General features: G+C 41.9%; 1 protein-coding gene across 1 annotated transcript; it reads right to left on the bottom strand.

Annotated features, from left to right (window-relative positions):
* Positions 1–1,052: 1,052 nt before the first annotated feature.
* On the bottom strand, positions 1,053–15,839 carry CBLIF (cobalamin binding intrinsic factor). The gene is made up of 9 exons (XM_044919604.1): positions 15,761–15,839; positions 14,282–14,458; positions 13,329–13,442; positions 12,769–12,909; positions 10,602–10,783; positions 6,939–7,116; positions 5,350–5,551; positions 2,876–2,994; positions 1,053–1,114 (listed from the first exon to the last, which is right to left on the bottom strand). The coding sequence occupies exons 1-9, from the start codon at positions 15,837–15,839 to the stop codon at positions 1,053–1,055; spliced, it is 1,254 nt and encodes a 417-aa protein (XP_044775539.1).

Genomic DNA, 15,839 nt, shown 5'->3' with positions numbered 1-15,839 from the left:
CTTGGAGGGGGAGACCTGTGACGGGGCAGGTGAATCTTTGCCTTGGGGTCAGTATTAGGAAGTGTACTAAAGCTGCATCTCTAAGGTTTGCTCTCTGATTGCCTCAGCACACATTTTGATTCTTGTATATCTGTGCCCTATTATGATTCTCTCCTTTGTGTAATTTTCAGAATTGGGATTTTGGGGGTTGAAGTTGAGTATATTTTAGGTCTTTTGATACAATTTTCATGTCCTTCACCAGAAAGTCAGTACCAATGTTGACTCCTACCAGCAGAGATTAGATTTATGATTGTCTTTGAAAGCTTTATTTTTCTTTCAAATATATATATATTTAGGGTGTGGTTATAGATCTATATTTCTATTTAATGTGTAAAATATATATGTTTTATGTGGGGTGGGATTTTAGATCTATATTTATATTTAACATATAAAATACATTAAATTTTATATTGTATACTAATTATGAGTTATATTTATATATTAAATGTGTATATATATAAATTATATAAAAATATACATTTTAAACTTAATTTTACCCAGAATAAATATTAGAAATGGTAAAAGAGAGTATTAACATCATTTACCTCATTCTAAACCATCTGGGAGTCTCATATGAAAAATTTTGGTCATTTCATTAAGTGATTTGAAAAGTAGTACTTGGTATAAGAAACAAAAATAGGAGGTTTTTTTATAGGAGTTTTTAAAATATATCACTTCATTTGTAGAAATAAAGGAATCTGTTGTTTAATTAATTGAGAAGATCAGAATGAACTGCAAAAATATCACCGGGGCTCTCTCTTCTCCCCTCATCCTAGGTTTAAACAATGACTGGCAGTCATTGCCTTGAGAAGCTGGACCTTTTTTCTTGGGTCACAGATGTTAAGACTCCAGGGAAGTTTGAATCATTTATTCTACATAGTGGTTTCCATGTTTTTACCAGGAGTATGGTAGCATTGTAGATACCCACTTTTTTTGCATAGATTTGAAATAAAGTGAACAAAAATTCCACCGTCCTTTGGAGGTGTTTGAGAGGACCTGAACCCACCTTGTCCTTAGTACTTTGTGAAATTGGCCGTGATGTGCTCATGGCTGAAGGGTTTGTAGTCGGCAACTCCTGGAAACAAGCAGAGAAGAACATGAGGAAGCCATGGTGCGTGTAACCACCCCTACCTCCCAAAGGGCCAGCCCATAGTTAGAGGAGTAAAATCATCCCTGAGTGAAATGGGCAGCTTGATTAGTATGGAGGAGCATGAGATTGAGATTTAGGGAGTCCTTGTTTCTAGGCTTAGAGCTGCCATGTGGAGCATCTCTTTGGACAAGCCCCTTAAATTGTGAGAGCCTCCTTTTCCTCATGCCTTAAATTGCACTAATATCTACCCTGAAGAGACATTTTCAGGATTAGGAATAAGGACTGCCAGATGCCTAATATAGTCCCTGGCACATAGTTATTGTGCAATAAAACGACTTAGTTAAGTCGAACTTACAGCATTCAAGGTAGGAACTCATGTTCACTTTTGAAGATTTTGCAAAAAATAGGGAAGGGCATTGGGTTGAGAATTCTTGTGTTTCAGGGCAGAGAAGTTAGATGATGGCAGTATTGATGATTAGCTTTCAAGTCACCGGGCATCGGAAAGATAATTCCAGGCCCAGATGTTTTAGATGTCAGAGGCCTGTTTACCATTCTTTCCCCAGAGAAGAAGGGTAATTGGCAGACATGAGAATAAGCCTGATTTAGGTTCCCGGGCAATTCTTGAGATGCAGGTGGTAGAATACTAATATTTAGCATTTGTGAATGCAGAAGACATTGAACTTACTCATTTTAAACATGTTATTTGTAATTTTCACACTAACCCAAGAAATGGTTACTACTATTTCTATTTTATAGCTCTGGAAACTGGTTCTGAGAAGATTCATTCCTTGCTTAATGCAGCTAGTAAGTAAGAGAAGGGGCTTCTAACCAAGCCTTGTGTAACCTCAAGATCTTCATTACATGCTTTGCTGCAATTCAACAAATTCTGACTAGCCAGATTTTGTTAAGTACCTGACAGACTCTAAGAAAACATCTCTCCCATTGAAATCTTGGATAATAAAGCATCTTATAAAGCCACAGCCTCAGTTCTGCTGTGACTTTACGTGGCTTCACATCTCCCTGCATTGTGCCGATTAACATCCCCTTAACTAGGGAACATCATCCTTAGACAAAACCACACACAGTGCTCTTTAACTTGGAGGGTATTTTAGTATTTGCGAAAAATTTTAAAGAATGTTTTCCAAAGTGGCTGTACCAACTTGCATTCCCACCAACAGTGTAAGAGGGTTCCCCTTTCTCCACAACCTCTCCAACATTTGTTGTTTCTTGCCTTGTCAATTTTTGCCATTCTAACTGGTGTAAGGTGGTATCTCAATGTGGTTTTGATTTGAATTTCCCTGATGGCTAATGATGATGAACATTTTTTCATGTGTCTGTTAGCCATTTGTATGTCTTCTTCAGAGAAATGTCTTTTCATATCTTCTGCCCATTTTTTGACTTGGTTATTTGTCTTTTGGGTGTTGAGTTTGAGAAGTTCTTTGTAGATCTTGGATACCAGTCCTTTATCTGTAGTGTCATTTGCAAATACCTCTATCTAAGAGAACAGAGTAGATGGTTACCTCTATCTACCCATCATCTATCATTCAATCGAATCACTGTATATATATTCATAATATATATATGTGTATGTACATGTATGTGGCATCACTGTATACACAAGTTTCATATATATACATACAATCTCACAGTTATTTGATTAAATGAATGAATTAATTAAATAAGGAAATGAAAGAAAGTAGCCCACAGACTATGGAAGAAAGTCCCAAATGCCTTTCCTTTTCTTACCTTCATTCAAAGGTGTTTTGCCACTAAGGAATTGCCAGTATGTCCGACTATGAACATTTTCAGCAATATTGTTGATGGAGGAGATGACAAGGCCCCATGATGTCATCGTGGTTTCAAATCTGTAAGAATAAAATCATATGTGATTAACCTCATTTAGGTCAGTCAATAAGGAGTTAAGGTGAAGGGACAGAGACATTCTAAGTGCTTTAGAGATCAGATAAAACCACGCTCAAAAGAAAAATTGCAAATGACTAATGGATATGAAGTTACTTCACTTGCAAGTAAATGAAATTAAAATGAATGGAGTTTTTTAAAAAAACCTATCAATAAGCAAATTTAAAATAATGTAAATGCCCAACAATGGGTGAATACTTACATGAGTGATGGGATGAATATCCAAGATTGAATTTTTTTTTTTTGCTGTGATGAAATTGTATTTTTCAATAATTTTAAGTGACATTAAAAATGCTCGTGCAATAATTGTTAAGTGAAAATGTGGGACACAAATTTTACACGAAATAACTATCCCATCCATGTGAGGGATCACAACTATCTATAAGATGCAAAGAAGAAAACCTACAAAATTATAAAGAAATGTCAACAGCGATTATATTGTGCACACACTATAGGTGCTTTGTTTTGTTCCTTTTAAAAAAAATTTATTTAAATTCAATTAATTAGCATATAGTGTATTACTAGTTTCAGAGGTGCTTTGTTTTGTTCTTTATGCATCACCCCCCAGTTGTCTAGTATACGTATTTATGACATTCACAGTCAGAAAAAGAAAAATCAGGCAAAATTAAAGCTAAGCTCAGAGAAATAGTAAGGTATATTCAGAGGGTATTTGAAAACTAAGTATTCTTGAAATGCAACTTTTATCCTGACCTGTCTATGGAAGTCAGGGAAATTATGGAGCTGGGCTGTGAACAGCAGGTATAATGTATTGAACCTAATCCTGTGGAATAGATTCCGCATACCACTCAGTTGTCACTTCCTTGGGCTTGGTCAATCTTTCTCTCTGGCATCGCTCTGCAGAATTTGGGTCATGTCATCGTTCCTTTGAATGTCTCTCCTCTTTTCCTTTCCAGGACCTGGCATTTTTCCTCTGCTCCTCCTGTGAGCTTAGTCTTCTCCATATTTCTCTACTGCTTCCTCTTCTTGCAAACTATGAAGACATCCCAAGGTTTAATTTTATTTCTTGGGATTTACTTCTCTATTCTGCCCTTTGCCGACAGGACAGTGGAAGGAACATGAGCTTCACAGTCAAGTCTGGGTTCAGATCTCAACTCTATTAGTTACACGTCATGAGATCTTAGGAATGTTACTTAGCCTCTTTGGGCCTATATGGTGCTATCTGTAAAGTGGGCATATAGATAATGGTTTGTTTGTTTGTTTTTAAAGTGGGCTGTATGCCCAACATGGGGCTTGAAGCCACAATCCTGAGATCAGGAGTCCCATTCTCTGCTGACTGAGCCAGCCAGGTGCCCTGGACTTGTGGCTTTGTTGGGAGCTTGTCTGCTACCTCTGCACGGTTCCTCAACTTCGGTCATCACCTCTGTCAGATGACCGTCCAGCCTCTTTTGCCTATCCTGACCTCTTTTTCTAGGTCTTCATCTAAACCTCCAAAACCTCCCTAATGTTTCTGTTTTGAATACCCACAATTAGACATGTCTAAAGGAATTAAGTCTTTTTCTCTGAAAGACATTCTTTCCTTCTGACACTCCTATCAAAAGTTTGGAAGCTTCTCTTTCTGCGCCCCACCCCCCTTCCAGTGCTCACAGAGCTGAGTGGCATCTTCCTTGGTGTGAGTCTGTTTATCTTAGATGGAGTCTTCATCACCTCCCAGGTTCATTACCACAGGCAAGCCCCAGGTCTCCTCCTTGTCTCCCATTCTTGAACCAGTTAACGTTTTACAACATGACTTTTCTTACTTAAAAGCTTGCAATGCTTTCTCTAATAGGAAGCCCGATCTCATCTCAGTTTTTCAGACTTTTTCCAATATCACCCAGCCTGTTCTTCCATACGTTACTTGATTCAGTCCCGTATCCCATATTCTGTTCTCTAGTCAAGCTGGCCTACTCACTGACCCTGAAGTCCTTGCTTATTCCTGTCTCGAATGCTTAATTCTAGCCATTCCCTCTTCCTAGAATACCATCTTCCCCTATCTTCCTTACAGTACTTATTCCTCAAATGGGGTCCAAAGCCACAAACCTTCCTGGACTACTCTAACCCACAGCAGACTCTCCCCCTTTGAATTCCTGTTTGTAAAACTCCATCATATGTTGACTGTGTCACTGAATTTTTCCTGAGAGCCCTGCTAGTTACAAGATTGCAGGCTTCTCAAGGGGTGATGCAATGAAGATCTGTTAAATTATCAGAAGAAGAAAGAAAGTAAGAAAATGAAGGAAGGAGGGAGAGAATGGGAATTCGGGAGGGGTCTGGGGAGAATGGTGAACGCTGCTTGCAGCACTCACTTGAACATGGAATTTCGGCGCTGTGCTTCCTCTAGGACAACAAGTAGCACTGATCCACGTTTCACACTAACGTCGATGGTCACATTGAAGCACAGATCCACCCCCCTCAGCTGGTTATTTATGGTGTATATGACGGTGATGTTGGAGGCTGTGGTGGGAACACGGCTGGGTTGAGTGGGGAGAGTTGGTTGCACTTCATCACCTGTGAAGAGCGAAGAGGCCACATTTGTTGAAGATTATGGGGTTTGTATTACAGGTGCAAAAATCTGTTATTGGCAACTCATCCTAAAAAAACATTTCAAGAAATGGCAATGATTTTGTGTCCTTTGTGGGTTGTTCTGAGGAACTGGTGTGATCTATGAAGCTCTCATTTCCATTCTAGAGAATTGTTCGTAGCTGAAGAGCTGACAGCCAGTTTTATAGTGAACATCAGTTTTGTTAAAAGAATTTATAACCAGAAGGGAGGATGGTTAGCCCTAAGTCATGTATTTTACATGATTGAGTTCTGTGGAGTTGTGGGCTTTTTTGGCAACAAAGGTAGTAAGCAAAGGTAGTAAGTTTCAGACCATTTAACAAAACACCTGGGCAACTATAGTGTAGAATCCTAGGAAAGACTCCGTGGCCACCTTGTCAAGGTTGGAAAATCACTGGGAAGCAGCCTAAGGAGTTGGGTGAATGCAGCTGTGTTTGGTGTAATTGGGATCAGGCTGCTCGATTGCAGTCTCTATAGACTCTGTACCGAGATGGGCAAGGAGCTTAGTAATCTCTGCTTATCTAGGCAAGTCCATGCAGCATAAGCCAAACAGTACTTTATACTAGTATTTGGTTAGAAAGAAGAGGTATCTTTGCAAAGACTCGTTATCTCTGGAGTGATAAAATTTTTATGCAGGACTCCCACTTTCTTCCTGCATATTTCTACAACGTTTGAATTTTAAGTATCCCTGTATTATATTTTTAATTGGATAAAATAGAGATATTAAAAATAAAAAGGTAATGTGCCTGGTTTCCAACCCATTCCTTTGATGTGCCAGGTGCACCAAGGCTTCATATTTAGATCTCCAAGTCTGATTTTAAACACAACTCTGTTCTTCTCATAAGTCTCTCAGACCAGATCAGTGGTCACACTTTTTTTGCTATGCACCACATGTGCTTCTATGTCTAGTTAATACGTATTTCCTTCTTCCAAATGTTGTAGTTTTTGTCTACATATCTGTTTCCTGACCTTATAAAGAGCAGATATCATAAGATACTGCATAATTTTTGGTGTATTTGTCAAGTGAATTAAGGAAGTTATATATCATCTGATTGCTAGGAGCATGGACCTCCCCTCTTCACCAGCATCTCACCGAACGCTATGCATATAGTAGGTGCTCACTTAATGTGTACCGAATGACGTAGACGTGGGGGCTGAATTATGAGGGCAGGCTGGCATGGCCGTGTGTTAGTACACAACACCTGGGGATGGATAGCAGATGTGGCTTTGCCTACATAACAAGCCTATATGCCACTTAAAATCGATCCACATATTATTAGTGGCATAAGTTGCTACTTCATGACATAAGGAAAGGCAGATGTTAAAGAGTTCTTACCAGGGCTGCAAGACACATGGGGCACATCCAGGTATGTCTTGCCTTTCAGGGAAGGGAGGATTTGGGCAATGGACATGGGATTGTGGAATTTCCCCTGCTCAATCTCCTTAAGTATTGTGTCCATGGTCTTCTGGCAGTTCCATTCCTTGTTAGGTTGCTTAGGTGTCACAGAGAGAGCCTGGGACAGGAGAGAGAGAGGGAGAGAGAGAGACTGAGAGATTGATTAGGCATAGCTGAGAGTTGGCCTCTATAAACTTCATAAGAGATAGACTTGATCACTAATCTTGGGGATCAAACAGAATCCAACACTGAGCTGCCCAAGGTTCGGGACATTGTCGTTCTTGTTCACTGCTGCATCCCCACCTCTTAGCTCAAGGTCTGTCACATAGCAGTCACACAACAAATATATGTGCACCAGTCAGATATGGGGAACACTATTAGGGCTGTTATATTTATAGCATGTGTATATAAAACAGTTCTTGGTTGTAGAACGAAGGTGAGACCCACAAGCTCCAGGGGCAGCGTTAGTCTGGGTCATCTGGCCATCTAAACATGGTAGTGCTCTTTTGTTTTATGTTGTCCTGAACACCGTTTGGTGGACTCCTCCCATTCTTTGTGATCATGTCAGGACTATCAGCCAGAGGCTCCACAACCCTGGCCACAGGGGTGGACTCATGGCCTGTGCTGGGCTAATCATAGAGTGCCATCCTTTTGGTGACAGTGATTAGTGGGCACACACACTAGCCAGTGTCCTTCCCTGACATACAAACATTCAGAGAGAGAAGCATGTCTTTCTCTCCTGCTGGGGGTATTCAGCTGGCACCACGTAAGTAAGCATTGAGCTGGGACCATCTTCCTCAGTCACTTCGAAGAAGCCATGCAGTAGGAGACAGTGAGGAAAACCAGGGCTGAGTGATGAAAAAAGAATGGTGCCTGAAAGCACAATTTGAGTCCTTTATTCTGCTTAATCCTCAAACCATTTAATCTAGCCCTGGACCTTCTAGTTTATAATGTGAAATAGTAAATCCCCATTTTTTTAAGCCAAAATTATTTGGGTTTTATGTTATTTGCAAAAGGCTTCTTGATTAATGCACCACGTAAGTCATTCTACTTTGCTGAGATTTATATCACATGAGTAAAATAGAAATCATAATTTATGCCTACCTTTGTGGGTCCATTTGAGGTTCAGATGTGGGACAATAAGCAAAAGCATTTTGTAGTGTGTGATATATAAGCTATCATTGCCACCTCCCTCCCTTTTAGTGGCGTGCTATGACCCTCAGAGTATGTCAGTGGTTTGAGATTGCTGGTGACTGATTCACCTGAAGATTGGAATAGGAAATGAGAGAAGAGAGAGTCGAGTCAGAAATGGCTTTGTGAGCCGAAGGCAGTTGATGAACCACCAGTTTTGACAGGCATGACCATCACTGTTAGCTTTGACAACCGTGGACCCTGGCTCTTGCCAGAGGTCACTTTACAGGGTAGTTTGGCGTAAGGGGCATTAGGTAGGTACTCCTCAGCAGCCAGATCTTGTTCACTTGCCATATTCACCTCTCAGATCCCAAAAGCAAGATGTATCCCCTTGGGATAAAACATTACCAATGCCAACACTCTAGAGAGGAATAACACATTACCCTGTGAGAAGTCATTAATAACCTTGCATGAAGATGTTTATCAGATCCTTTTCCAAGTTAAATCCCCAAGTTAAGAGGAATTTTGAAGGTTTTGGAATATTGATAGAAGGAAGAGAAGAAATTCCTGAGTGCCTAGGGAAGCCATGTAGGTGGCCCAGGCCGCTTGAAGGGCACTGAAATCCTGGAAGACGATGAATAAAGGCTGAAAAGGAAGCTTAATATCACTCTTCTGCTGGGAGAGACCGTGAACAATTACCGAGCACCACATCATGCTTGTGATTAAAAAAAAACAAACAAAAAAACCTTTACAACCTTGTTTTTATGGGGAAAGTGAAATTCAGAGAAATTCAATATTTGCCCATAGTGGTGGCAGATCTGGGATTCAAACTCAAGTTGTGACATCTTGAGAGCCCTTTGCTTTTCCACACCAGAACATTTTAAATTAGAAAAAAAGTTGTGTATTAGATATCTGGTGATTTCAGACTTCAGGCTGTTTGGGTAAACTCTAGATATGTGCCATAACTTGAGTAGGGAGAGGTTATGTATCCTAACTGATTAGAAATCCATATGACCTGTGATATCAGGATAAGGATGAGGTCTTGCCTTTTCATAAATAAAGCTTTAATTCTTAGGTACAGCTTATCAGAGTGTACCCTGTGGGTGATAAAATCCCAAAGAGAATTCACAAACCAAACTAGCAAAAGCAAACATTTCTCTGGCTGGCATTAAGGAGAAGCAAGTTTATTTTAAGTGAGTCATAGATAAAACCCACCTTATATCCCTTCCAGACTGCCCCTGATATTCCACAAGGCTTTCTAGACCTGAGCCCCAGGATTGTTCTTAGATGATTCAGCCTGATTCAAAGACTGGTAACAGTCTTTTTTCTCCATGGCAAAACTTCATTCACTTTGACGTGATATGGAAGCTGACATTGTTCTCATTAGTTGCTACAGTACATGGCACATTGGAGTGGGGATTTTGTATTTACTTTTATGTTTAACATAAACTAATTTCTAGTCGGTTTATGTCCTTTGCTAATTTCTAATGTGTGGAATGTAAGGGCCAGTCTCTGCTTCTCTCCCCAAAAGGATTTCTTTCTACCACTAGTCCAGAGGTGTGTTAGGTTTAGGGGGCTGGCCATGGTTCTCTCTTTCCTGGGCTTTCAGAGTTGAGAGGGTCATAATGTAGTTTTTCTATGACTACATTACATTAGGCATTTCGAGACTTTGGAGCACAAACTTCTCAGTTTGGACTAGAGGATTTGGCCACAGATGACCCTTTAATTTCCGATTCTAGTTGGTTATCTCTCCCCACTATCATTAGTATGTCTTCCAAGGGAGGATGCTGCCCTAATCAGCCCTAATCAATGGGGTGGGGTTGCATTTGGAGATATATCAAGCAGCATCTTACGGAATCTGAGCCTGGGTATCTGTACTAGGGAAACATAGGATTGAGTATGGACAGGGTACCAGACACACCTGGTTTTGCCATTTAGGGCACTGTGTAAGGTTGAAATGAGATCAAGAGTATAAAAGAGCTTGACAAGTCAGCTTTAAGTTGTTTTCATTAATCAGTTTGAACACAAGCCGGCATTTTCTGGATCAAGATAAAGGGCTGAAAAGAGAACACGTGACTGGCAAGATGGAATCAGAAAATTCCATTTTTTTGAGGACCTATTTTAATATCCTTATTTTTTATATGTCAAATTTTCACCAATCTATAATTATTATGAACAAACTGATCATTATCAGTAATAACCTGATATGCTTCTGGGATTTATTTATTTTTTCCAAGAAAGAGAAAATAATTCATGTAGTTTTATTTTCACACTTCACCTATGAGGTAGGGAGGAATTCACACCTGCGTTTTACCAGTAGAGAAGCTGAGACAAACACTACAGGGAATCTACCTCAAGTCATACTGGCTGATCTTTCTCAAAGATATTAGAAGAAGCCTGGTCTCTTGATCCTACAATCCAGTCTTATCATATTGGCATGGACCCCACAAAGAGCATGGGTGGTGTGTTTACCTGCATGGCAAGGCCAGTACTGTAGATGTCCCCAATGATGCCATTGTCTTTGATCCTCATGCTGATATTCTTCACGGCTTCCTCTAGTACCTGACTGAACAGAATCCTGTAACCTTCCTCTGAACCTTCCGGGATCCTGTTGTACATACAGGTCAGGGCTAAAGTCGCCATCGCTCCTGTGTCTGTGAAGCACGGTTGGCGGGGAGTGGGTAAGACAACCATCACCACAACAATATGAACGACTAACATTTACTGTGTGCTTATTGTATTCCAGCTACATTATCTCCTTTATTCCTCAGGACTGTGAAATAGGACCTATAATTAATTCCATTGAAGGGATAGAGAAATGGAGGCTCATAGAGGCCAAGTAATGGCCCAAGGCCTCACAGCTGGTAACTAGCAGTGCCAGGACCCAGATCTATATGACTCCACAGCTCATGCTTTTAATTAATGTAGACTGGCCCTTTATTCAATCTCATTTTTCTTGTCCCAGTGTTGATCTTTTAAAAATGTCACTGGTTCTTGGAGGCCCGGCCATCACCACCTCTCAGTGAAACCTTCTTTGGTCTGGCCAGTGCCACAGGTGCAGTTTCTTTTCAGAACCTTTTTTTAATATAGGCTCCATGCCCAGCATGGAGCCCAACGTGGGGCTTAAACTCACGACCCTGAGATCAAGACCCAAGCTGAGATTAAGAGTCGGATGCTTAACTGAGTGAGCTACCCAGGCGCTCCTCTTTTCTGAACTTTTTTAGCCTGTGTTGTTTGGACCTGTTTTGCAATCTCAGCACTCTCTGCTCTGTTTTATTGTTACCGTGCTCTGTGAGCTCCTGGATGGTGGGAACTTTGCACCTCCCAAAGCACCCAGCACAGGGTCATTTTCATTATTTGCATGGAAAAGTGTATGTGGACTGAATGAGCAAGCTCTGACAGGACAAGACAGAACAAATGAAAGGCTTGCCAGATAACTTCTTTCTCTGATCTTCTCCTCCCTACTGTAATCTCCACCTGAATTTATGTAACCTCATTAAGGATGACAGTGTTGTTGAAACCATTGTTGGCCGAGAAGTCAAATCTCCTGAACTGACAGACACCTTGGTAATGCATGAGGTCCCAGATGGAAAATAGAGGCCAGTCTGCTCTTGAGCCATAGGGAGGGTACTAGAGTACTTGATTATTGGTCTGAAAGAGCCTGAAATGAGCGAGTTTGCCTGAAATGAGAGAGGTTGCAGAGGCAGAGTGGATAACAGGGTGAAAACCTGAGATATGCTGTTGCTTGGAGAGTGGCAAAGGAGAAAAGGTGACCATGAATGAGGGGCACATGATAATGTCCTCAGAGAGGGTGTTATTCAGAGCTGGTATCATGATCTGCAGAAGGGTGGACAGAAAAGGACATGGTGCTTAGGGGAAAAAGCTTCCCTTCACAAGCAGCCATAAGGTTACAGAATGAAGAAATAACATGGTTCCAGTGTATCCTTGAAGGGGAGGAGCATGGTGGGTTTAGGGTTCAGAGAGTATCTGTTTACTAGAAAGAGAATATCAGGATGTTATAAGGAGAAACATTGGGAAGGAAGGAGAGGGGAATCATCAGTAGTAATAAAAGAGTGGGTTCAGGGGTGCCTGGGTGGCTTAGTCAGTTAAGCATCCAACTCTTGGTTTCGGCTCAGGTCATGATCTCAGGGTCGTGAGATGGAGCCCGGTGTCTGGCTCCTTGTTCAGTGTGGAGTCAGCTCGAGATTCTCCCTCTCCCTCTCCTTCTGCGCCTCTCCCTGCTCTCTTTCTCTAGAATAAATAGGTGAATCTTTAAAAAGAAGAGGTTTCAGGGTAAGACTGAGTCTAGACATTGATTTAATCATTTAAGAATTTGCCTGGGAATAACCGCTGACTTGGATGACTTGTTTATTGTTCCCAGGAGAGATTCTGTCATTGTCAGATATTTCAAGTATTGTCCTGGATTCTTTGTTTTACTGTCTCCCCTTCATTTATTCCTTAATTCACATGTCCAACAAATATTTCTTAAGTGCCTTCCATCTGCAGACATTTTCATGATCCTCAACTCCTCCTCCATGGAAAGCTCCCCCTCCCACTTTCCCCTCCTGCCTACCTCCCCCATTGAATGCCCTTGATGTTCCCAGCTCAGGGCAGTGTTTGGAAGTGGCAACCAACTCACCCGTATTGAAGGGGGAAGAACTGAACCTCAGGTACTTGGCAAAGCGGGCTGCTATGGGTAGGGCTGTCTCTGGGTTCTCCTGGCACAGTGCCAGGACCGCCAGACTGGGCCCATAGAAGGTTGAAGCTGGAGCACTGGGGCCTGGGAAGGGGACAGAGGGTCTCTGTAAGATTAACATTCACCATAATGAGGACATTCGTGAAAAAGGTAAAAGTCAAATCTTTTAAGTAGAAATTTCTAGAAAACCTGTCCCAAAAGACTCCATATTGGCAAAAGCTAACTTGAACATTTCTCAGAATAAGAATATTACCCAGCAGGACAAGAGAATAAAAGGGATAGCTGTCTTCGGGTGATGGTGTAAGTCTGTGTCCCCAGGTAGTGGTCTTCTCTGGTTCATTTGGAATCAAAGTGAATATCTCATTGTGGGATTATCTGAGGGATCCTGAGTAACTTGTGTCTCTTCCCTTACTTTCCACTCACCCATCTTTTTCTTTCTAGGTTTAATATTCTCAGGAAGGACCATTTGCCTCACTCTCCCCTCCCTTCTGATGAGGTCTTACTTGAAGGTGGCCAGGTTTCCATTTGTCTCTGTAGAATTGATACTTTATTCCCAGGGTCTCGGCAGGAGGAGTTGAGGGCCATGATGGTAAGGGCGAGCTGACCAATGGTCAGGTCTGTGGAGGAGAGAACAAAACAGTCACAAAGGTATTCTCAGGGGGAGAGTGTGCCAGGGGCCAGGGCTGAGCTCTCTGCTTCTTGTCCAGATCATTTTGATTTTTTAATAAGGTGATTAGATAATTTTTTTAAAAGATTTTATTTTTAAGTAATCTCTACACCCAACATGGGACTCAAACTCACAACCTGGAGATCAAGAGCCACATGTACCCCCACCCCTACCCCCACCCCTCGAGCTAGCCAGGTGCCTCTAGATAGTTTTTTGATCTGGTTTTTCTTAAGGAAAGAAGTATGGAAAAATGCTCAAGGAATGTTTAATCTGGTGACCACTGTGTGACTTGACAACTTCATCAGGAATCCCTGTTATCTAAAGCAGCAAGAGCACCCATACAAATTCATACCTGAAAATAATTTTAACTTTATTATCTAACTTGATCCTCAAGGCAACTCCTGTGAGGTAGGCAGAACAGAGATTTGGTTATTATTATCATTGTTATAATTACTGTTAGTGTCCTTGTTATTAGAATCATCTGCATTTTGCAGACAAAGAAGTGAGGTTGGTCCAGATCTGCGGCCTGTTCAAGGTCACAGAGTTGGTAAGTGGTGGGGCCAGAGCTGCAAGCCCGCTCTTTTTATATCTGGCCTAGAGCTAATTCTGCTCTCCTGCCCAACTCTACAAATGCTCTCACTTCACACATCTTTCTTTCCAGGTACATAGGGAAAGATGCTTTGGTGATTCAGGTACAATCGCAAGTGGCATTGGAGTTGGGGGGGTGTGTAGAGTTGGGACCTGGGGCTGGAGAATTAGGGAGCATGTGGAGCGGCTCTGACTTCTCACCGGCTGTGTCACTGGCCATGAGCTTGTCAGCCAGGAGCTTCTGGGCCTCCACGTTGTAGGCTCCAGCCAGGTTCATGGCAATCAGGATGCTGGGATTTGGGTAGGCTGAGCTGGTCACAGAGTTCTCCATGAGCACTTGTATGCCATTAACCAAGGGCTGCTGTGCTGGGGGAACAGCTGAGAAGAGAAGAGAAGAGAAACGCCATTTACTAAACCCCTAATCCTCTCTCTCTCATCTCAGAAACATGTTTCCCGATCTCTCTGTTAGAAGATGGGATTAGTTAGCATTAGTATTCTCAGGGACACCCTCTGTGGGGGTGATTATTTTTTGGGGGGAGCAGGTGATTATTAAAGAGAGATGGAGAAAACACTGAGATTTTCTTTTGAGGCCAATTAGACCCAACATCTTCTCAAATAACCCTTATATTTATCAAAGTGATTTCTCATTTAGGAAGTTCAAGCAATATGGCTCATGGCCATTTCATATTATTTCTAGCACATTCCTAGAAATCACTGATTTCCTTGTAGTTTTTTCTCACTCTTTTTTTTAAAGTTAATTTTTTTGGGGGGTGCCTGGGTGGTATAGTTGGTTAAGTGTCCGACTTTTGGTTTCAGCTCAGGTCCCGATCTTAGGGTCCTGGGATTGAATCCCGTGTCAGCCCTGTGCTCAGCGTGGAGTCTGCTTGGGATTCTCTCTCTCCCTCTCCCTCTGCCCCTTCCCACCCCTTTCTCTCTTTCAAATAAATAAATCCTAAAAAAATATAAAGTTATTTCTTTTTTGTTTTTTAGGATTTTATTTATTTATTTGAGAGAGAGAGAGTGTGTGTGAACCTGTGGGCCAGCAGGGAGAGGAGCAGAGGGAAAGGGATAAGCTGACTCCTTATTGAAAGCAGCACCCAACGCAGGGCTCAATCCCACGACCCTGAGATCATGACCTGAGCTGAAATCAAGAGTTGGATGCTCAACTGACTGAGCCACCCAGGTGCCTCCCTTTTTTAAAAGATTTTATTTTTAAGTAATCTCTACACCCTACGTGGGGCTCGAACTCACAACCCTGAGATCAAGAGTTGCATGTTCCTCCAACTGACCCAGCCAGGCACCCTCTTTTCTTCTTAGTCTTACATGAAAAATATGGAAGACTTGGGATATGACCTGTCCTCAGCAAGTACCAACATCCCCCTAGCAGTGGCACTTGGTCGGAACTGCTCTGAGCGTCTCTCTTTGTGCCACCAGCCATCATTCCTGGGCCAGTATTTTGATCTCTCTTAAGGTAAAATGCGTAGACTTGCCTCTCCAAGAACTTATGCTTTTGACCAGGAAAGATGAAGCACGCACTCACCCTGACTCATCTACTTTGAACTTCTGCAGTGATTGCTGTTTTCGATCACTTTCCCCTCAGCAGACCTCCGTGTGTGAGGTTTCCCCCTTTCCCTGGGGGAGCTGCATCCCTGACCTCTCTGGAAGAACCACCATACTCACAGCATGAGCTTTGGGTCGAGGTGCTGGTCCCAGCCACAGCCCAGAGAAGGTTCAGGAGGTGGAGGGTGAACCAGGCCAT

Source organism: Neomonachus schauinslandi, chromosome 11 (genome assembly GCF_002201575.2).
Source record: "Neomonachus schauinslandi chromosome 11, ASM220157v2, whole genome shotgun sequence".
NCBI lineage: Eukaryota > Metazoa > Chordata > Mammalia > Carnivora > Phocidae > Neomonachus > Neomonachus schauinslandi.
The sequence above is the reverse complement of the archived record's forward strand: the minus strand, read 5'-3'. Positions and strand labels throughout refer to the sequence as shown.